A 22,306-nucleotide genomic window follows, 5' to 3' on the forward strand; every position below is an offset into this window, starting at 1 on the left:
GAGGAGTCTCGAAATGTGTCATGCTGACACATGACACATGTGGCTCTGCTTTCTTCCTCTGACTGCTCTGAGGCACTCTGGCCATCATGTGGTTCACTCAGCTACGCTCTTCTCCCAGGGCAGCAGGCTTCTATCAGAGTCTTGCTATTATGAGTGAAGGTATCTTGCTTGCAGCCTGTGATTTCCGCTTGCTGCACCTGTGTGGCTTTCTCCTTAGGGATGTACCTGGAGGGGCTGCAGGCAAAGGGCACTCCCTCCCTCACAATCCCCCCGTATCAGTAAACTAGTCTGTCCCTGCACACAGTATATAAAACTGTACCTCTGGCACTTGCTATCCCCACAAACAATTCAATATGTAAATTAAAAACACGAGGAAAGGTGTTCTATATTTTCGTGGGAATGTTGTTCTGTCCAGACCCAGCACAAAGGTTTAACGTGACAGGTGTTTAACAACCCCACAGAGTTGGCCACTGTTGCCCTTAGAAACAGATGGCCAGACAGGCTCCCATGAAGTGCAACTTCTGTCCAACGAGAAGACTGAGCCGTATCCCCTCCCGGAAGGCAAGGGCCGCAGAGAGGCTGTACAAGCACAGCACCTACCCTGAATGTGATGAAAATTTCCCTTTTTCCTACAGGCATCCGTACAGTCTGCCCATCCTCGACTCCTAGAAGGAAGAACAAAAGTTCAAAAGGGGAGAATTATTTCGGGACCTCCCAAAGAATTTTCTGCCCTAGATCCATGTACAAACCACTGACTTCCTTACTCATGCCTGTTTTTTTTGTTTTGTTTTGTTTTGTTTTGTTTTTTACTCATGCCTGTTAATGAGCAACACAATTATCCACAGCACATCCAATAAGTATAACCCTTCCAAGGTGCAAATACAGTAACTGATAACCAAACAAAAGCACGTTCTATTCATTTACCCAAGTTTCCTGGACCCCTGCTCCTACCAGTCCTTGTAGTCTCTTGGGGAGTTCAGAGTCTGGTAGAGGAGACAGTTATTGACCAAATAATTACACTAACAAACACATCATTGCGAAGAGGGACACATTCTCAGAAGGAAAGGACACAGATATTCTACGGCTGCCCTGGGGAAGTGACACTCGAGCTGGGAGCTCTGAGAGGTCAGCCTCTGAAAAGAAGGTGGAAAGCGAGCTTCAGACACGGAGTGGCATATGCCGAGGCTCTGTCCTGGAAGGCATTACAGCCTGTTCAAGGAGCTACAACAAAGTCAGGAAGGCAACCAGGGGAGACTAACAAGAAGGGAGGCTGAAGACGCCAGCTGGGGCTGAGACTGGAGGCATTTCTTTGCGCCAGGAGTCACCACATGGCTTTCAGGGTGAGTGACGTGATTACTTCTGCCCACAGGCAGAGGAAGAAGCAGGCTCCATGCATGGAGAAAGCCAGCTTGGGAGAGCAGTCACAGGCTGCCGTCGGGGCCAGGAGGAGAAGTGGGGTGCAGACTGGGCTGGCAGTGGGGAACGACGCTGGCCTCGTCCACTGAAGGTGGAGGAGCGCCACGAAGAAACAGGGGAGGCATGCCAGGTCATTTCTGCAAAATGTGGCATGCGAGGGTAGACTGTAAGGAAAACTAGTGCAAAGAGGAAAATCCAAGGAGATCCTAGCACGCCCTCCAGTTGGGGGCTGAGTCCCTTAACCACAAGAGCCCAATGACAAGGAAACCAGGGCCTCAGCTCTCCCAGCCCCTGGTTTGTGGAAGAGCCCAGGACCAACCGGCAGGTACGGGTATCATCACTTTCTTCTTCTGCTTGGCTTGTCCTGCTCCTCTGCACACCACGCAGGGGGACGTGATGATGGAGCCTCGACCCCCACATCTCCGACATGTGGAGCGCATCACAAAAGGGCCTGTATTTATGGTTTCCTGATAAAGAGAAGAAAAATGAAACCCTTAAGCATACAGGTAAACTAATGGCCAAGCCTCTGGTGGCACAACGTACAGCAGGGAAACAGCTCATCAGACTCACGTTGTGTGTGAACAGGCACAAAACACGCCACCTGAGAGCACAGGGGCGGGGGCTCAGACTGTCAATCTGCTCTTCTGGAGCACACTGACTTCTGAACTCCAAATCACCAAGCTGACTGTATATGCCTGGAAAATGACATAGTGCCTCTCTGCAGAGGTTCCTGAAACCCCCGGGAGCTGAGCAAATACATCTTAAAAAGAGTACTGCCCCTCTTCATTGCGATAGTGACAGCTGAGAAAACAGAGAGGAGAGTGACAACTGGGTGTAATCCCTGAACCCAGAGCAGCCCATCTGGTCTCCGAGGTCACTACTGCCCTGTCCAAGGGGGGAGTCGCACGGACCTCACTGTACCCTCATGGCCAAATGGGAAGAGCCAGGCTGGGCTAACCAATGACCTGGCCAGGGTCCTCCCCACTGCCCCCGGCCCCCAGCACTGGTGCCCCGGGAGCAAGGAGGCACAAAGCCCCCTTCGCTGGCACTGGTGCTGCTCATGCTGCTCCTCCCTTTCTCTCCCTGTGCACCCCCATCCTTCAGGAGCCTCCCAGCCCCCAGCCCCTCCCACAGCAGGTGGTTAGGGGTTGTGGCCTCTCTCACCAGCTCCTTACATGGCACTATGAATGAAAAACTGGTTACTTTTTTGTTTAACCTAATGTCTTTCTACTGTTTTTTTTTTTTACATTATCAAATACATGCTTGTTGTGGCAAATCAAAAGACAGAAATACATAAGGAAAATGTCATTAATCTCTCCCTGCCTGGACTCCCAAGTTCAGTTTGAGAGATACTTTCTACAACTCGATCTGTCTCCACAAAAAAAGGTTTCTTTCAAGGTGGAAATTTCATTATGAGACTATATTATACATACTGTTCTGCAACTTTTCATCTTATTTTTTTTTAATATTTTATTTATTTATTCGTGGAGACACAAAGAGAGAGAGAGGCAGAGGCACAGGTAGAGGAAGAAGCAGGCTCCATGCAGGGAGCCTGATGTGGGACTCGATCCGGGTCTCCAGGATTACACCCTGGGCTGAAGGTCGTGCTAAACCACTAAGCCACCAGGGCTGCCCCAACTTTTCATTTTAATGATACATCATGACCATTCCTCCAGGCAGATACATATATATAGATTTCTTTTTCCATCTTAATACTTATGTTTCAAGGGGCACTTGGGTGGCTCAGTTGGTGAAGCATCTGCCTTTGGCTCAGGTCATAATCCCCAGGTTCTGGGTTTGAGCCCTGGATAGGGCTCCTTTTTATTTTATTTATTTTATTTTTTATTTTTCCTTTTTTTTTCTTTTTTTTTAAAGATTTACTTATTTATGATAGACAGAGAGAGAGAGAGAGAGAGAGAGAGAGAGAGAGAGAGAAGCAGAGACACAGGAAGAGGGAGAAGCAGGCTCCATGCCGGGAGCCTGACGTGGGACTTGATCCCGGGTCTCCAGGATCACGCCCTGGGCCAAAGGCAGGCGCTAACTGCTGAGACACCCAGGGATCCCCCCCACTTTTTTAAGATTTTATTTATTCATGAGAGACACACACAGAGAGAGAAGCACAGACACAGGCAGAGGAAGAAGCAGGCTCCATGCAGGGAGCCTGACATGGGACTCGATCCGGGGTCTCCAGGATCACACCCCGGGCTGAAGGCGGTGCTAAACCGCTGAGCCACCCGGGCTGCCCCTGCGTGGGGCTCCTTGATCAGCAGGGAATCTACTTCTCCCCCTCCCTGCTCTGGTGCTGTTGTGCGTATGCACTCTCCCCTCCCCCCTCAAAAAATAAAAATCTTTAAAAATAATACTTATGTTTCAATGCTACAGAAAAAAACCTCTACACATACACCCACTAGGTCTGATGCCTCTACTTTAAGACAGATCCCCAAAGGTAGAATTTCTGGGACAAATAGTTATTATGTTTAAATTTTTTTAAATTTTTATTTATTATTTATGATAGTTACACAGAGACAGAGAGAGAGGCAGAGACACAGGCAGAGGGAGAAGCGGGCTCCATGCACCGGGAGCCCGACGTGGGACTCGATCCTGGGTCTCCAGGATCACGCCTGGGCCAAAGGCAGGCGCCAAACCGCTGCGCCACCCAGGGATCCCGTTTAAATTTTTTAAATTTAAATTGCATCATATTTAAAAACTTATGTGTTGTATTTACTTGCACATGGTACAAAATTCTAAAGTAAAAAAAGGAGGTACAGTGAAAAGTTAAGTGTCTTCCCCCAACTCCTGACCCCTAGTTGCTCCAAGTGCCCACCTTAGAGGCATGGCTATGGTGATATCCTTGTGTATCCCACTTTATCTGGACACACACTGTAAGCCATCTATTTATACATTACGAGTTTTCAGTCACCCAAGGCAGCACTACACACATGGTGCTAAAGCGTTTGTTTTGGTTTTTATAATTAAATGATCTCAGAAAGCATTTCTCACCAGTGTACGGCATCCCGTTACCTGGATGCACCACAATTTTTCAGACAACTCACTCCTGGTGGTCACTGACACTTCACTATTATAGACGAGACTGCAAGGGACACCCTGTACACGTTATGTCATGAATGTGATCTATCGGGTAGCTCCCCACAGAGATGCACACATGAGGTCCTAATAGCTCTTCCAACTGCCACTCCCAAAAGCAAGAGTGCTTTCCACTTCCACTGTCAAGGTGTGTACACGCTCATGTCCCACAGGTTCGTTGGCACAGACTGCGCCCATCTTTGAAATGCCTGTCACTCTGGAGGGCAAGCCAAAAGCATATTCTTATTTCCACTTGCAGTTCTCTTGACTGCTGGTGAGAGATGTTCACCAAACAGTTTTCCTGATGAGCTGCTGGTCTTTCCCCCATTACTCTAAATGAGCTCTTTACATATTAGGAATACTAATCCTTTAACAAACGGGTTGCAAATATTTTTTCCTAGTCTTAAACATCACGTTTTGAAAGAAATACACTTCAGCTTTACTACCTTATCTCAATCTCTTCAGAAGAAATTTTTTAAAAAGAAGTTACAGCAATTCAGGGCACTGGAGAAAGGACCTTAGAAGTGGGAGAGAAACGAACCAGTGGCAGGAACTTAGCTCCCAACGCTGTAGCCACAGGAATGCACGCGTTCCCCAAAAGCGCCCTCTGGAGGACTGTCTGTTCAACTGCACACTGAGCTACAAGCTGGTCCTTTTCTCAACAGGAGTATTTGCAGGTAAAACTTTGGATACACTCATCAGTGGACTCTTACCTGGCCATCAAAAATAATGTTTAGAAATATTCAAAATCATGGAAAAATACTTACAATACATGAAAAGTGAGGAAAAACTGCATGTATGATCCTCAACTGTTGAAAATTACACACATACCAGTAAAATCATTAAAAGATCATGACAAGGGACGCCTGGGTGGCTCAGTTCAGTGTCTACCTTTTGCTCAGGATGTGATCCCAGAGTTCCGGGATCAAGTCCCACATCCAGCTCCTGCATGGAGACTGCTTCTCCTCCCTCTGCCTATGTCTCTGCCTCTCATGAATAAATAAATAAAATCTTTTAAAAAAATCATATGACAAATTAGAAAACACAATTCAAATCATTGATGAAGAACTAACTTACTCAATTCATAAAGAGCTTCTACAAATGCCTCAGAATAAGATCAATTAGCCAGTGAGAAGGAAAAGACTGAACAGACATAAAGGAAAACTGGCCCTCAACATCTTCAAGATGTTCACCCTCACACTTGACAAATGCAAAATAAACATGAGAAATCAAGCCATGCAGAGGTACTCAGTGTCTATACCAGCACAAGATGAGGGCACTCTGAGTGCACATCAATGGGGGCCTGGCTAGGTAAATGACGGCACATCTGTGAAGGAGTGCTGTAGCCATGCAGACCAGGGCAGCTGTGTATGCAGTGTTTGCCAAATATACTGGGAAGGAGAAACAAAATACTAAAGTACAAACAGAGCTAACTGTATTCTACTTTCTGTATTCTATACTTTCTGTATTCTATTTAAAAAAAAAAAAAAAAGGGGCCTCCCCGGTGGCGCAGCGGTTTAGCACCGCCTGCGGCCCGGGGTCTGATCCTGCAGACCCGGGATCGAGTCCCGCATCGGGCTCCCTGCATGGAGCCCGCTTCTCCCTCTGCCTGTGTCTCTGCCTCTCAGTCTCTCTCTCTGAATAAATAAATTAAAAAAAAAAAAACTTATAAAAAAAAAAAAGTGTGTGTGCCTGCATGCATATAGGAGGACAGGGGATGCTTCTGAGGAGTGGAAACACAAAGGTTAACAGCTGAGAATGGGAGAGACACTTATTTCACACTATTTACAATTTGTACCCACTGAATTTTTAATGGTTTGCATACATTACCTATTTGAAAACCAACATGAAACAAAAATGACATTCCTTTTTTTAATTATTTATTTTGGAGAAAGAGAGAGAGAGCTTGTGTGCATGCATGCTTGAGTGGGGAGAGAAGCAGAGGGAGAGAGAATCTCAAGCAGACTCCCTGCTGAGCACGGAGCCCAAAGTAGGGCTCAATCACAGGACCCTGCACCTGTGACCTGAGATGAAATCAAGAGTTGAATGCCCAACTAACTGAGCCACCCAGGTGCCTCGCCAAAATGACGTTCCTAATCAACATGATGTTCCTAGTCAACAACTGGAGAAAAACAAACTTAAAATTGGTAGAGTGGGTGAGATTATCAGGGACTTTTACTTTTTAACAACTTTTCTGTACTCAAAGACAACTTCTGTCCCACACTAGCATACATACACAATGACCGATTTTTTTTTTAAGATTTTATTTATTAATGAGAGAGAGAGAGAGAGAGAGAGAGAGAGAGAGGCAGAGATCCAACCCTGGGCCGAAGGCGGCACTAAACCGCTGAGCCACCTGGGTGCCCACAATGACCGATTTTAAAGGTGGGTGGTAGTGAACTTCTCAGATCCCTTGAACAGGAATCCATCTTAATGGAATATAATCATAATCAATGAAAACCTGACTATAACTAAATATATAGAGATATAATCATAGTGAAGAGGAAGAGAAACAAGTGACTCAATTAACTCTGGAGTATTTTAACTATATACCTTCAATCAAAAAATGAAAAGATTTCTAAATGTCAAATTCCAGTAACTAGGACTATTCTTCACAGTTGTCTGAGTGACAATTCTGCAACTACTTTTTGTGTTACAGGGTTGAGCAAATGAGTAAATATACTGCAGATAATCAAAGCCAGACTTCTCTTCATCAGAAAAAGATTTCAAGGCAGAAAACTAGACGAACTTTGTGGTGTTGGGCTGGAAGTGGAATTATCAGGTTGAACTCACTGGTTTGTCAGAGCAATGGCAGGTGGAGGGATAGGTGTGTATGTGAATAATATGAAAAGAAGTACAGATATGGGGATATATACATGTGCATGCACACGTGCTTGCACACACACAGGCACGCACACATTTTCCCCTCGCCTAGTATGTGGGAGGGCATAGAAGGAGCAAAACCTCAGACATGGTGAGCAAACCCAGAGCACAGGTCTTAGTTTATAAATCCCAGGAGACACTAAAATTAACCAGGTCTTCCCTCCTGTGGCAGGAAAAGCACAAGTTGAGTCTAGAACATCTTACTGTAATAGGAAGTGCTCAAAGAATGATGGGGACCTGTCAAAAGTATACACAAGCCAGCTAAAAGGGACTCCACAGGCCAAGAACAACCTGAATACTGAAAGCAGTAAGTAAACTGATTATAGCCCAGTGAATAAAATAAAAATACATAAGTTCACACTGCTATAAATAAATAGTAAATACATAAATGGAGAAGAGAAAGTGCTTCCTTTCAGGAGAATGTCAACTCATAAAAGTAGAGGGATGCTGGGATCAGAAAATTACCATCTTGCAACTGTCCAATAATAACTAACTGTCAAGAAAGATCAATGGATCCCACAACTATTGGGTGAAAGTTTGATGAGGAACCCGGTATTTATAGAGTGTTAGGGTACCTCAAAACAACTTCCTAATTTCAAAGAGAAAATTAGTAACTTTACTAATTTACTAAGAAACCTGATGGACACCACCATAACTAATTACTAGTGATCAAATGTCACATCACCACTAACAAGACAAACTGACACCTTATGACTCCTGACATGATCCACCAGAAAGGGACATGGTGTTTCACCAAAAACACGTAATCTAGGGCAGCGTGGGTGGCTCAGCAGTTTAACGCCACCTTCAGCCCAGTGCGTGATCCTGGAGACCTGGGATCAAGTCCCATGTCGGGGTCCCTACATGGAGCCTGCTTCTCCCTCTGCCTGTGTCTCTGCCTCTCTCTGTCTCTCATGACGAAATAAAATCTTTTATTTTTATTTTTTTTTAAAGATTTTATTTATTTTTTCATGAGAAACACACACACACAAAAAAGAAGGCAGAGACACAAGCAGAGGGAGGAGAAGCAGGTTTCATGTAGAGAGCCTGACGTGGGACTTGATCCCGAGACTGCGGGATCACGCCCTGGACCAAAGGCAGACGCTAAACGGCTGAGCCACCCAGGTGTCCCTAAAATCTTAAGGAAAAAACATGTAATCTGAATCTTATCATGAGAAAATATCAGATGAACCCCCAAATAAGGGGCATTCTCCAAAATAGCTAACCTATAGTCCTAAAACTGTCAAAGTCACAAAGAAAAAGAAAAGCTGAGAAACTATTTGAGATTAAAGGAGACACAAGATATGACAACCAAATATGATGCAAGATCCCAATTGGATCCTGGACCAGGAAAAAAAGGACACTATAAGGACAATTGAAAAAAATTTGAGTGTTTGCCTTTAGTATATGTACTAAATTTAGTATTTAGTACATATACAAAAATTGGAACAATATAGTTAGCATGGCCCCTACACAAGGATAACATGCAAATTCGTGAAGCGTTCCATATTTTTAAAAAAAGAAAGAAGAAAAAATGTGATAATGGTATTATATCAACATTATGTTATTATATCAACATTAAATCTCATTTTTTTAAATAATTTTTTTTTAATTTTATTTATTTACTCATGAGAGACACAGAGAGAAAGAGAGGCAGAGGGAGAGGCAGGCTCCATGCAGGGAGCCCAACGTGGGACTCGATCCCGGGTCTCCAGGATCACGCCCTGGGCTGAAGGCGGCGCTAAACCGCTGAGCCACCCAGACTGCCCAAATCTCCTCATTCGACAACTGTACTGGAGTTAAATAAGAGAACATTCCTGTTCTTTGAAAATACACAACACAGATGACAAAGCAAATGGGACACAATATTAACAATTGGTGATCTGGGTAAGAAGTAAGGGAGTGACTCTTTATACTGTTCTGTAAGTCTATAATATATAAAAAAATTTACCAAAACATAAAAGAAAAAATGATTATACAGCAAGCAAAATTTTAGCCTCTCTCTCCCCATTATGATTCCAAATTGCCAAAATATCCCAAAGCGTATTTCAGAGAAGATAGCACAGGATCGCTGGCCAAGACAGAGCACTCATGGAAAAAGAAGGATATAAATAAAATAGTCCCACTAGTTACGGACTCTCAGAGCACTAATTACTGCCGGGTAACTATCCATGGAAGCAGAGAAAAAAGGATGGCGAGGGGTGTAGGCGGGCCAGAGGTGAGAGACCCCAGGGGAGGGGTGGGGGTGGGACTCTGACTTGCTCTTACCATGCCGGAGCCACCACAGTAGTGGCAATTCTGCATCTTGGTGCCAGGCTCATTCCCTTTGCCGTCACAGCGCTCGCAGGTGTCAGTGATGTTCACAGTGAACTCCTTGTTGACCCCCTTGGCAGCTTGATTAAACGTCAACTCCATGATGTACTAAAGAAATCAGAGGACAGCCTGACATCTTTCTTTTGATAATTACCAAAGTGATCCTTACTTTAAAAGTAAAGGAAGGCAACGGTCAGTAGTTTCCAATTATTCTAATTTTTCTTTTAAGGCAGACTTTATTTTTTAAGGCAGTTTTATCTTTTTTTTTTTAATTTTTATTTATTTATGATAGTCACACAGAGAGAGAGAGAGAGAGAGAGAGAGAGAGAGAGAGAGGCAGAGACACAGGCAGAGGGAGAAGCAGGCTCCATGCACCGGGAACCCGACGTGGGACTCGATCCCAGGTCCCCAGGATCGCGCCCTGGGCCAAAGGCAGGCGCCAAACTGCTGCGCCACCCAGGGATCCCCAAGGCAGTTTTATCTTTACAAAATTGAGAAGGAGGCACAGAGGTCATCCACACACCCCCTACCCTGTCCCACACATGCACAGCCTCTTCCATTATCAGCATTACTCACTGGAATGTACATTTTTTTAAATCAAGGGTGAACCTATATGGACACATCATAATCATCCAAAGCCCATAGATTACATTAAGGTCCACCCTTGGTGGTATATATCCTAGGAGTCTGAACAAATATCCATGGTTATAAAATCAGAGTACTTTCACTATGAAATTTCACTAAAAATCCTCTGGATTCCACCTATTCATCCCTTCACTCAGTTACTTTACTTTTGAACTATTTTACCTACCCATACTCTGCCTAGTAAGAGTGGGTGGGACTCCACTGATTCTGCCCCCTACTCCTCAGGATTTTTAAGAAAGAATGTTTAAGTGAAAATATGCCTTTCAACAAACGTATTTGGACAGTCCTTAAAGACAGCTGAAAACATCCACAATTGTAACTTAAATCATACAGTATCTCCCAAATCGTCTTCAACTCTAATCATCTTATTAGGAAATAAATATGTGGCGTGTCTCCCTACTGGATTGAGCTCTCCTAGAATAATGAAGCAGGCTGAAGGTAAAATACTTATGCCTTATTCATGGACTCTAAGACCCTTAGCCTTAGGCTAATTAAGCAACTATAAAAATATAGTTAAAACGGATCTATACATATTACCTACATGGTTTTTCTTAAAATAATTTTAAAAATGATAATAGAATTATTTCCTACCGAAATGGCAGCCTCCAGATCATTCCACTGAAGCTGCTATACTTTTTGAGAAAAAGAAACTGCTAAAATCTGTTTGCCTCATGCTGAGCAGCTAAAATGTGAATGATTCTTCAAAACAAGGAACTTACCTCCTGAGGTTGATTGAATACACTCTGGAAATCTCCAAAAGAAGATGATGAGAACTCCCCAAAGATCTTCCTGAAGAGCTCCTCTGGGTCGACAGTGGGGCCTCCCTTCCAGTAGCTCTGTCCGGAGCTGCCGGCCCCAGGATCAAAGCCAGCAGAGCCGTATGCATCATACTGCTTCCTCTTCACTTCGTCACTCAGCACCTACCGGAAAGGCCCAGGAGTCAAGCACTCCCGAATCTCCCAAAGCCCAGAATACAGACACAGGTGCACACCAGGTAGAGATAAGGGTATTGTATCAACATTAGATTTCCTGGTTTTGACAAATGCACTGTGGTTATGCAAAAGAAAGTTCTTGTTCTTAGAAAATACACACTGGAGGACTGAAGACTAAAGAGGTCAGTGACTTATTCCCAAACGGCTCAGGGGATGAGCACACACACACAAAGGACAGGTACACAATACGTATCCTGAACCCCTCAGATGCTTGAAGTCTGGGAAGAAGGGCACTCTGGAATGGCTTAGCAGTCATCCAGAAGTGTGTGCTTCATCCCTCTGATTACATTTCAAATTCCTCAAAGTCAGCCTTCTAATTTTACAACACCCACCAGCCCCATGAGACAGTGATGCCCTAGGTCAGAGGGTCATCAAATAAGGGTAGGATTAATTAATCCAACTGGGAGCTCCCAGACCCAGCTATAAATTAAAATGACCTGGGAGCTCTGTTACTGCAGATTATTAGATCCTGTTTTCTTTTTTTTTTTTTTTTTTTAAGATTTTACTTTATTTATTCATGAGAGACACAGAGAGAGAGAGAGGCAGAGACACAGGCAGAGGGAGAAGCAGGCTCCATGCAGGGAGCCCGACATGGGACTCGATCCCAGGTCTCCAGGATCACACCCTGGGCTGAAAGCAGCGCTAAACCGCCAAGCCATCCGGGGCTGCCCTAGATCCTGTTTTCTACTGAGATGCCAATGAGATCTAGTGGGAGACTGGGAATCTTTTCTTCACTGAGGTTATCTGGTGTTGAGCCACCCTGTGCCACACACTCTGATCCACACAAGTGGCTGAATGATGGCAGCTGTACACACAGGTAGGTCACATTACCTCGTAGGCTTCTGCCAGCTGGGAGAACTTCTCCTTGGCTTTGGGATCGTCCTTATTTGTGTCCGGGTGGTATTTCTTGGCCAGCTAAAGGAGAAAATGGTAAATTATTATGGACACACAATGATTACTAACACCGGACCCCAAGCAATAGTCACAATCTCGCCTCTTTTATAGCAGTTAAGATTTTGCGACCGATTCTTTTTTTTAAGATTTTATTTATTTATTCATGAGAGAGATAGAGAGAGGCAGAGACACAGGCAGAGGGAGAAGCAGGCTCCATGCAGGGAGCCCGACGTGGGACTTGATCCCAGGTCTCCAGGATCACACCCTGGGCTGAAGGTGGCACTAAACCACTGAGCCACCCAGGCTGCCTGCGACCAACAATTCTTAAAACAAGGTTTAAGACTTCAATATAACTGTCTCTTCAAATCTGAGATATATACACATTTTTCAACCACAACAGTCTAACAAAAAAAAACTGATTCTTTAGAGGTTGGGAACCTTTATGAAAACAGTGTAAAACTGTATCTGATGCACTACCATCTATGTAAAAAGAGAAGAAACTAAAAGAATAGATGTACCTGCTGTATAAACTAGTCTGGAAGAACACACAATAAACAGGTAACACTAATTGCAATAGGAGGGATATAAATAAAAGGAAAGCAGAGAGACTTTCCACTGAATACTGCTTCGTACTTTTCAAAATCTGAACAAAGGAAATATACTGCCTGTTCAAAACACAGGTTTAAATATTAAAAAACTCGCCTGGCTGTCCAGAGCATACAGGTGTGCTGAGCCGCTGTAAAACTAAGGTGACCTTCGGCTGCTCTGAGCAATGCTGTGCACATTGTAGGCAGTTCACTGTGTTTGCTGAGGCTACTGACGCCTTCTAAGTCTGGCTTCCTGCAGGCCCCTCATGTGAGGAAAGGAGGCACCCAGAATTCTAAAGCTGAGTGGAGAAGCCACGTGGCTCTGACACTGCCAGCAGCCAGCTGTAGTCAGGGTGCCGGAAGTTAAGCGCAGGGCCTTAGGGTCTGAGAGCCGAGATCCACTGTCCGCCAGCCCTGGGGCCTTTGGCAGAATGTCACTAAGTACAACTTCCTCATCTGTAAAATGACAATAGTGGTACCTACTTCATAGGGTACTGGCAGGGATAAAATGAGATTAACACATATTCTAAAATGAGCACAAGTTGTGGCACATGGTAACATTCAACATCAGCTATTATCAGAACACAGAAGGGAGCAGAGGACATATTTAGGAGGTGGGAGCATCTAAGAAGTTCTGACAGGAGGTTTAAATTTTCAATGAAGAGCCAAAACCAAAATTATCGGGCAGCCCTGGTGGCGCAGCGGTTTGGCGCCGCCTGCAGCCTTGGGTGTGATCCTGGAGACTCGGGATCAAGTCCCACATTGGGCTCCCTGCATGGAGCCTGCTTCCCCCTCTCCCTGTGTCTCTGCCTCTCTCTCTCTCTCTCTGTGTCTATGAATAAATAAAATCTTTAAAAAAAAATTATCAGAACGATGACTGTGAAACAGAGCATCAAAGCATTAAAGCTCAGAGCCCACAAGTACTGTGTCCATGGATTTGGTGAAAGGAACGAGGGGAGGTATCATGTGTAAACAGCACATTTGTGCCAAGTGAAGACACAATGGATTCATGGCTCCAAGTGCCAAATGAGGACCCAAAAGGGTTCAAATTCAAGAAAGTACTAGGAGACATCACAGGGCCATGCTGGAAACACAAGTACAACCACAACACACAACAGTCTCATTTTACACAAACATGATCATGTGAGATTCATATGCTTTCAAAGGGGCTTGGGTACATTTTAATTAATTTTTAAACAGGGGATCCCTGCTGGGTGGCTCAGAGGTTTAGCACCTGCCTTTGGCCCAGGGCACAATCCTGGAGTCCCGGGATCAAGTCCCATGTCAGGCTCCCGGCATGGAGCCTGCTTCTCCCTCCTCCTGTGTCTCTGCCTCTCTCTCTTTCTATCATTCATTCATTCATAAATAAATAAATAAATCTTTAAAAATTTTTTTTAAACAGCCACCACAATTAAAAAAAAAAAGGGGCGGGGGGACGCCTGGTTGGCTCAGTGGTTGAATGTCTGCCTTTGGCTCAGGGTGTGATCCTGGATTCCCGGATCGAGTCCTGTGTCGGGCTCCTTGCATGGAGCCTGCTTCTCCCTCTGCCTGTGTCTCTGCCTCTCTCTCTTTCTGTGTCTCTCATGAATAAATAAATAAAATCTTTAAAAAAAAAAAAAAAAAAAAAAGGATGTCAGGACATTATCCAAGTCTGAGAAACATAACAGGATTATTTTCTGTGACGGGTGACTCACTTCCACCCAAGGTGGAGTGGCCCATGGCTAACAGCCTTCATCAATTAAAAAAATTACTTCATTAGGGACGCCTGAGTGGTTCAGTGGTTGAGCATCTGCCTTTGGCTCAGGTTGTGATCCTGGGATCAAGTCCCACCATCATGCGTAGGTCTCTGCCTTTCTCTCTGTGTCTCTCTCATGAATAAATAAAATCTTTAAAAAACAGTAATAAAAAATAGGGATGCCTGGGTGGCTCAGCAGTTGAGCATCTTGCCTTTGGTTCAGGGCCTGATCCCAGATTCCCCAGATCAAGTCCTGCATCGGGCTCCTTGCATGGAGCCTGCTTCTCCCCCCTCTGTGTCTCTCATGAATAAACAAATAAAACCTTTAACATTAATTAATTTAAAAAAATAAAAATAAATAAAAAAGTACTTCATTAGAGTAAGCCTAACTCTCTGCTTTTGCTTCTACAAAGCAGCCTTCAAATAATTGAGGCTGGATATCATGACCCCATAGAGTCCTTTCTCTGCAAGAAGAGTCCAAAGAGCTCTCAATCTTCCACAGTAGAAAAAGAAAGCAATAGAAGTCACTAGCTGACAGAGAAAAAAACTGTTCATGTGCTACCCAACTTTGGTTTCCAGGAGGATGGAGGGTGCTGGAAGATTGCCAGAAATATCCACCCACTCCCCAAAATCAGGGAGACAGAACAAAGGCAGCACCAGGAGAAGCTCCGCCATTGCAGAATACAGCTCCACTGAAGCCTCAGAACTCAATCTGCTTCTGGAGATGTTGGTCCTCACACCAGCTTGTAGAAGTGTGCCAGAAGCTGTGTGTTAACCCCAAAGCAGGGTCTCCAGGGACAGCCAGTATGTGGACCACGAAGCTGGTCCCCAAAGCCAAGGGAGAAATAACAGTACACTGATGAGATTAGCTTAAGGAAAAGAGAGATCTTTTATAGCATTTTAGTCTCCTGTATGACACATATTGACTGATGGGGCCTTAGTTGTATGTCATAACCTTTCCAAGCCCATCAGGAGAATGATGCAATACACACAAAGCTTTCATCAAGGTATGACCCCAAGAATTTCTCTATAAAGGCTACTTTAAAAATGTCCACTTTTAAATTGCACAGCTTTACCTGATCTTTTTATTTCCACACCTAAAAACCTGAGTGGTTCCCTACTCTCTCTTTTTATTTAATATTAAAGATTTTATTATTTTTAAATAATTGCTACACCCAACATGGGGCTCGAACTCACACTCACTAGAGTGGCTGTAATTAAAAGGACAGACAATAACAAGTGTTGATGGGGATGTGGAGAAGCAGGAACCCCCTGATAGTGGGAATGTAAAATGGTATGGTCGTTTTGCAATAGTCCGGTAGTCCCTCAAGGGGTTAACATGGGGTTATCATGTGACCCACTCCTAAGTATATGAACATTCCCATGAGAAATGAAAACATAGGTCTACATAAAACCTGCATGTGGATGTTCCCAGCAGCACTATTCATAATAGCAAAAAAGTGGAAATAAACAGGGTGCCCAGGAGGCTCGGTTGAGCCTCCAACTCTTGGTTTTGGCTCAGGTCATGATCATGAGATTGAGCCCCATGTTGTACTCTATGCTCAGGGAGGAATCCCCCCCCCCCCCCCCGGGGAGGAATCTGCTTGAGATTCTCTCTGCCCCTCCTAGATGCATGCACTCATGCACTCTCTCTCTCTCTCTCTCTCTCTCTAAAATAAATAAATCTTAAAAAAAGGGAAACAATCCAAATCCCATCAATTGATCTATGGGTAAATAAAATGTTGTATATCCACGCAATGGAAGTATTATTACAAGACCATTCATTAAAAGAATGAAGAACTGATACATGGTATAGCATGGAAAAAGCTTAAAAACATTATTCAAGGGACGCCTGGGTGGTTCAGTGGTTGAGTGCCTGCCTTCGGCCCAGGGTATGATCCTGGAGTCCCAGGATCAAGACCCACATTGCGCTCCCTGCACAGAGCCTGTTTCTCTCTCTGCCTATGTCTCTCCCTCTCTCTGTGTCTCTCATGAATAAATAAATACAATTTAAAAAAAATTATTCAAAAGTGAAAGAAGCTAGTCACAAAAGGCCACACAGTGTATGATTTCATTTCTATGAAATGTCCAGAACAGGTAAATCCATAGAAATAGGAAGGAGGTTAGCAACTGCAAGGGCAGAGAAGAAAATGGGGAGTAAGTACTAATGGTATGTTTTGTTGTTGTTGTTTTTTTTTTTTTAATTTTTATTTATTTATGATAGTCACAGAGAGAGAGAGAGAGAGAGAGAGAGAGAGAGAGAGGCAGAGACACAGGCAGAGGGAGAAGCAGGCTCCATGCACCGGGAGCCCGACGTGGGATTCGATCCCGGGTCTCCAGGATCACGCCTTGGGCCAAAGGCAGGCGCTAAACCGCTGCGCCACCCAGGGATCCCTGTTGTTTTTTTTTTAAAGGAGATGAAAATGTATTAATTGTCGTGATGGTTGTAAAACCTCTATGAATACAGTAAAAAGCAGTGAAGTGTACCCTTTAAAGAAAGTAAGAGGAGGGATTAGCTATCCAAGCCATAGCTGTCAGATCTGGTCTTGATTAGTACCTGTTCACAAATATTAGGCTTAGACAAGTTTTTGTGCGCGTGCTCGCTCTCTCTCCCTCTCACACACACATACACACACAGACACACCCAAAAGACCAAAAAAAAAAAAAAAATCAAGAATCTTCTAGTGAATTTTTCATAAAAGTATTAGGAGGCAGAATAATTTTAAACACTAATACAATTTTGGAAAAGGCTCCTAAAAATCTTTGGCTCTGCCTCTTTTTTCTGAAGCATTAAGCAGCAGGGCACTATGCGCTTGAGGAAAAGCAGTCCAGCAGCACCCAATGTTCTCATCTCATTCTACACTGTCAGCTGCAAGGGCAGATATGCCTCACTGGTGAGCACACTACACCACAGCATCCCTTCTACAGTCTTATCCCTAAAATCTGGCTTCCATACAGACCTGGTAATAGGCTTTCTTGATCTCCTTCTGGCTGGCATTTCGGGGCACTCCTAGTATCTGGTAATAATCCTCTTTGGCCAAAGGGGAGCTCGTGTGGAAGGAGGCAGTACAAACAAAAGGGTAACTTTTTACTCCTAAAAAAGAAAAAAAGTAAAGAAAATCACTCTAAGAATGTGCTCAACCAAAGGAAATTTTGAGTAAAGAACCAGCCAGGTTATACCCATAAAGTAATGGAGATCACAGCTTTAGGGTCAGCTTTTCTCTCTCTGGAGACCAAACTCACTGCATTTCAAAAATGGCCAAGACCACAGTATACAATGAATATAAAACAAACAGCACCGGGCAGAGCTGATTCTGCTGGATCACAATACAATGAGGTTGTACCCTCATTACACCACCAAAGGAACAGCACCCCAGATGGAGGCTTTAGCTGGGGGATGATTAAAAAGGAACCTAGTCCCACTGTTACATTACACAAGCACCTGCCATGTGCCAGCTGTCTTCATATGCTTTCTCCCTTAATGCAATTCCCTAGGTTCTTGCCCTCCACCATGCAAAGTTGGGGATTTGCTTCTGGGGTGGTTCTCAGAGTGGACCAGCAGCACCACCAGCTTGTTGGAAATGTCCACCTTCAGGCCCCACCCCAGACCTGAATCAGAAACTCCAGTGGGCTATGTTTAATAAGCCCTCCAGGTGATGATTCTGCTCATCACATGGTCAATTTGAGAACCACTGTACTAAAGAAATTATTTTTAGCATTTAAAGTCACAGATCTAAGGGAATCCGATAAAAGTGCTGCTCCTCTCCTTAAAATAATACACCTAAACAGACACAAGGGGTTAAAAGGCCCTATGCCTGAACCTGTTTACCCCAGAACAGCTAACAGGTCAAAGCCCAAGGCAGGCAACCACATGCTGGTATCAGCGCCAGGAGGAACCGCCATCAGAACACTCTGTCCCACTCAACAGCTCACTGTGCATGTGGTAGAGAATCAACTTGGACTGGTCTGTCACCAAGTGAAGCAGAGGGAGCCACCCCACACCTTGAGCCCTGTCTAACCCCCAACCCATCCTGTGACAAGGGAAGACAGGGAAGGCAGGGCTGGGGGAGGGGAAGGGAGCCAAGTTAAGGCAGAGTCATGGCAGCTCCCGGTTTCTTTTCTTTTCGTTTTCTTTTTTTTAAAGATTTTATTTATTTATTCATGAGAGACACACAGAGAGAGGCAGAGATGCAGACAGAGGGAGCAGCAGGCTCCATGCAGGGAGCCCAATGTGGGACTTGATCCCAGAACCCCCAGATCACACCCGAGCCAAAGGCAGACGCTCAACTGCTGAGCCACCCAGGCGTCCCCAGCTCCCAATTACTAAGTCAAACTTCTGCCTACAGAGAAGCAGCTTATGGATTCACCATTCATTCATTCAGCAATTACTCACTGAGTATCTACTACTTGCCAGGCACTGGGTTCTGGGCTGGGAATAGGCAGCAGACCATTCAAAGGCACTGCCCTCCTGGAGCTTACATATATTTAAGATCTTAACATTGTAGTAGGCACTGAAGATACAAGATGAAGAAAAAAAGCCAAAGCCAGCACTCTCAAGGAGTTTACAGTCCTGCAGGGGTGTGTCGGAGGCAGTGTGCAAAGAGGTATTAGTACACAAGGACATGCAGAGTCACATACACAGAATCACCTAATCAGGGTTTCTTAAACCCAAATTGTTGACAGTGGGATTCCTCCCAGTGGAGGGGCTTTTCTAGGGTTATAAGCTAATTGTGTCCTCTTCATATGTTGTGTCCCCATTCATATGTTGAAGCCCTAATCCCCAGTGCCTCAGAATGTGATTATAATTGTAAATAAGATCTTTAATCACAACTCTGCCAAAACATTGACCTTAGACTTACAGCCTTTAGAACTGTGAAGATAGGGATCCCTGGGTGGCGCAGCCTTTGGCCCAGGGCGCGATCCTGGAGACCCGGCATCGAATCCCGCGTAGGGCTCCCGGTGCATGGAGCCTGCTTCTCCCTCTGACTATGTCTCTGCCTCTCTCTCTTTCTCTCTCTGTGACTATCGTAAATAAATAAAAATTTTAAAAAAATAGAACTGTGAAGATAAATGTGGTTCTTTGTTATGGCATCACTGGCCAACTAAAATACCCATATGTCAAAGGATGTTAGGCAGCATCCTGGCCAACTACTTAGAAGTAGTATACTCTACTCCCCCTCTACCCTGCCACACACTGGCAATTAAAAATGACTTCAGACATTGCCAAATGTCCTGTGGGGGGTGAGGGTGGTAAAATCATCCTCAGTTGAGAATTATTGACGATCCAATTGAAAAAGTTCAGGAAAGGTCTTTTAACTGCTATTTAAGTGTAGAAATTAACCAGGCTAAGGAAAGATTTGAATCCACCTGGAATCACACCTACAGTCCTGACATTTGCAATTGCTTCCCCTTTCATGTTCAAAAGTGCCTCATTTGGCTGCTAAATCATGTATCACCTTTGGCTTACATAAAGTCCTCGTGCATTTAGTTAACTGGGCCATATAACGAGATTCTACACAAGTAGAGAGGGGTGGTTTAGACATAATGATGCTGCTGATTAATGAGGCCTAGAAATAAACTGAAGGGCCTCTGAGCTATGGGAAGGACTCAGGATTTTATCCTGAAGACAACAGGGAGACACTGCAAGTGTTAAACAGGGAATTGATCAGCCTTGCATGAGAAAGCACTCTCAACAACAACAAACAAGAGGCCTGAGAGACCACTTAAAATTAATCTGAACACAAAACACAACCAGGGGTGTTGAGGCCAACCAGAAAAGGGGCAAGATAATCAGCCAGGAGGGGCACCTGGGTGGCTCAGTCAGTTAAGCTTCTGTCTTTGGCTCAAGGGTCCTGGGATGAAACCCTGCAGGAGCCTGCTTCTCCCTCTTCCTCTGCCTGCCACTATCCCTGCTTGTGCTTTCTCTCTCTGTCAAATACATTTTTAAAATCTTAAAAAAAAAAAAAAAAAAAGATAGTAAGACAGGAGAATGTGTAGGAATGAAGCAAGAATGACTGAAATCAGAACCAGCGAGCAAATCTGTATTTTCAGCATCCCCATACTCGTTTTCTGTTGCTGCACCCTGTTGCTGGAGCATGAAAAGTAGACTGTGGAAGTAGTGGGGGTTAGGAGACCACAGCTGTCTTTCTTTGGTCAGATCTGAGAAAAACAAGAGCTAGTTTCCTAGTGCTCCTGTACTCAGCCCCTCTTCTCTCAGGTGTGAGGAGCTGTCCTGGTCCTGTCCAGCCTTTCCTTTTCTCTCGCTCCTTCCAATCCAGAAGGCAGAGACTAGTAGTGGCAAAGGCTCTGGCAGCTACAGCTCCAAGGACACAGGCAGAGAACTTGGGATGCAAGAATGGGACAGTACTGTGCAAAACTGCATGCGAATAAAGACAAATCACATTTAACTACTACAAGTCTGATGACTTTTGACATTATCCAAAAGGCATCAATGATTAAAATAGAGTTCACTTGATAGACAAATGTTTCTCCAAGGTATGATCAATAAATGCCTTGCCTTTATTGGAACAACCAAGAATAGGATCAGCCACCAAGTTGTTCCAAGAATGACCGACCCAGTACCAAATAACAACCTTTTTTCTGCCCTGGGAGAAAAGCTATATTTAAAGTGCTATTTTTATGTCACCTAATTGTACCACCAGATTTGAGAGGAGATCAAAAACCAATGTTTGAGAGCTGAGTTGATGATTTTAGATATGATAACAGAGTGCATCTTGAAGGATGCCAACTCTCACATATGTTCATCATGTGATACAAAACATGCTCATCATGAGCAACGTGCTGACCACAAGTCCTTAGTAATGGCTCCATGAAGGCTCAGTACATAGCGCCTGTCCCTCTCATATATACACAATCAACAAAAATGCTCCCCAAACTTGTACAAAGGTAATGTGAACAGAATTAGCTTAATAATTACCTAAAGGACAACTGAACAGAACGATGCAGCCAAACTCCATCTAAAACAACCCTGACATTAGAAACTGTTAGGAAAACAAACAAACAAACAAAAAACTGTTAGCAGAACTCAAAAACGACCACTTTTGCTCATACTGAGAAATACAGTGTGAAGCTGCTCCAAGGAAATCTGAGTCCACTACTGCTCCATCTGTGACTAAATATTGGTGGCAGGAACAGAATAAATAAATGGGATCACTTGACCAAAACCTCATCCAATCTCTTTGTCCTCTGCTAAATTCCCAGTACCTAGAACAAGTGGCTAGCGTATGAAAGGCACTCAATAAACACCTATTAGTCATTGAACCACTTTTCACAGTTAAGAGAGGCTCAAAGGGATTAAATACCTCTCTCAGATCTCTCCCAATTCTCATATACACACGCTCCAGTGGAGGAGGCCAGTCTGTTCACTTTACAAAGTAATAAAGATTACTGATACTTTAATGACTGCCTCTTAGGCAAGCATTACAAAGTTGGACCCCACCAGGCAATTTCCTTTATAAATTCATAGACAGTGGGCAGCCTGGGTGGCTCAACCGTTTAGCGCCGCCTGCAGCCCAGGGTGTGATCCTAGAGTCCCAGGATCGAGTCCCACGTCGGGCTCCCTGCATGGAGCTTGCTTCTCCCTCTGCCTCTGTGTGTCGCTCATGAATAAATAAAAAATAATCTTAAAAAAAAAATGAGTTGGACCCCTGGGCGGCTCAGTGGTTTGGCGCCTGCTTTTGGCCCAGGGCGTGATCTTGGAGTCCCAGGATCGAGTCCCACATCGGGCTCCCTGCATG

General features: G+C 44.4%; 1 protein-coding gene and 1 non-coding gene across 4 annotated transcripts in view; one reads left to right on the top strand and one right to left on the bottom strand.

The window, feature by feature from the left end:
- The window catches only part of DNAJA3 (DnaJ heat shock protein family (Hsp40) member A3), a 46,445-nt gene that overhangs the window by 22,826 nt on the left and 1,313 nt on the right, over nt 1-22,306 (bottom strand). For all 3 annotated transcript variants that reach the window (XM_038540546.1, XM_038540544.1, XM_038540545.1), the window contains exons 2-7: nt 17,510-17,643; nt 12,165-12,248; nt 11,061-11,261; nt 9,652-9,804; nt 1,736-1,883; nt 601-665 (exon numbers count right to left, since the gene is read on the bottom strand). In XM_038540546.1, the coding sequence (XP_038396474.1) occupies nt 601-665; nt 1,736-1,883; nt 9,652-9,804; nt 11,061-11,261; nt 12,165-12,248; nt 17,510-17,643 (785 nt within the window). The remainder of the gene's footprint in view (nt 1-600; nt 666-1,735; nt 1,884-9,651; nt 9,805-11,060; nt 11,262-12,164; nt 12,249-17,509; nt 17,644-22,306) is intronic.
- On the top strand, nt 8,793-8,897 carry LOC119872395. Its single transcript, XR_005361488.1, has one exon. It is a non-coding gene; the product is annotated as a U6 spliceosomal RNA (small nuclear RNA).

The sequence above is a fragment of the Canis lupus genome, chromosome 6 (assembly GCF_011100685.1).
Source record: "Canis lupus familiaris isolate Mischka breed German Shepherd chromosome 6, alternate assembly UU_Cfam_GSD_1.0, whole genome shotgun sequence".
NCBI lineage: Eukaryota > Metazoa > Chordata > Mammalia > Carnivora > Canidae > Canis > Canis lupus.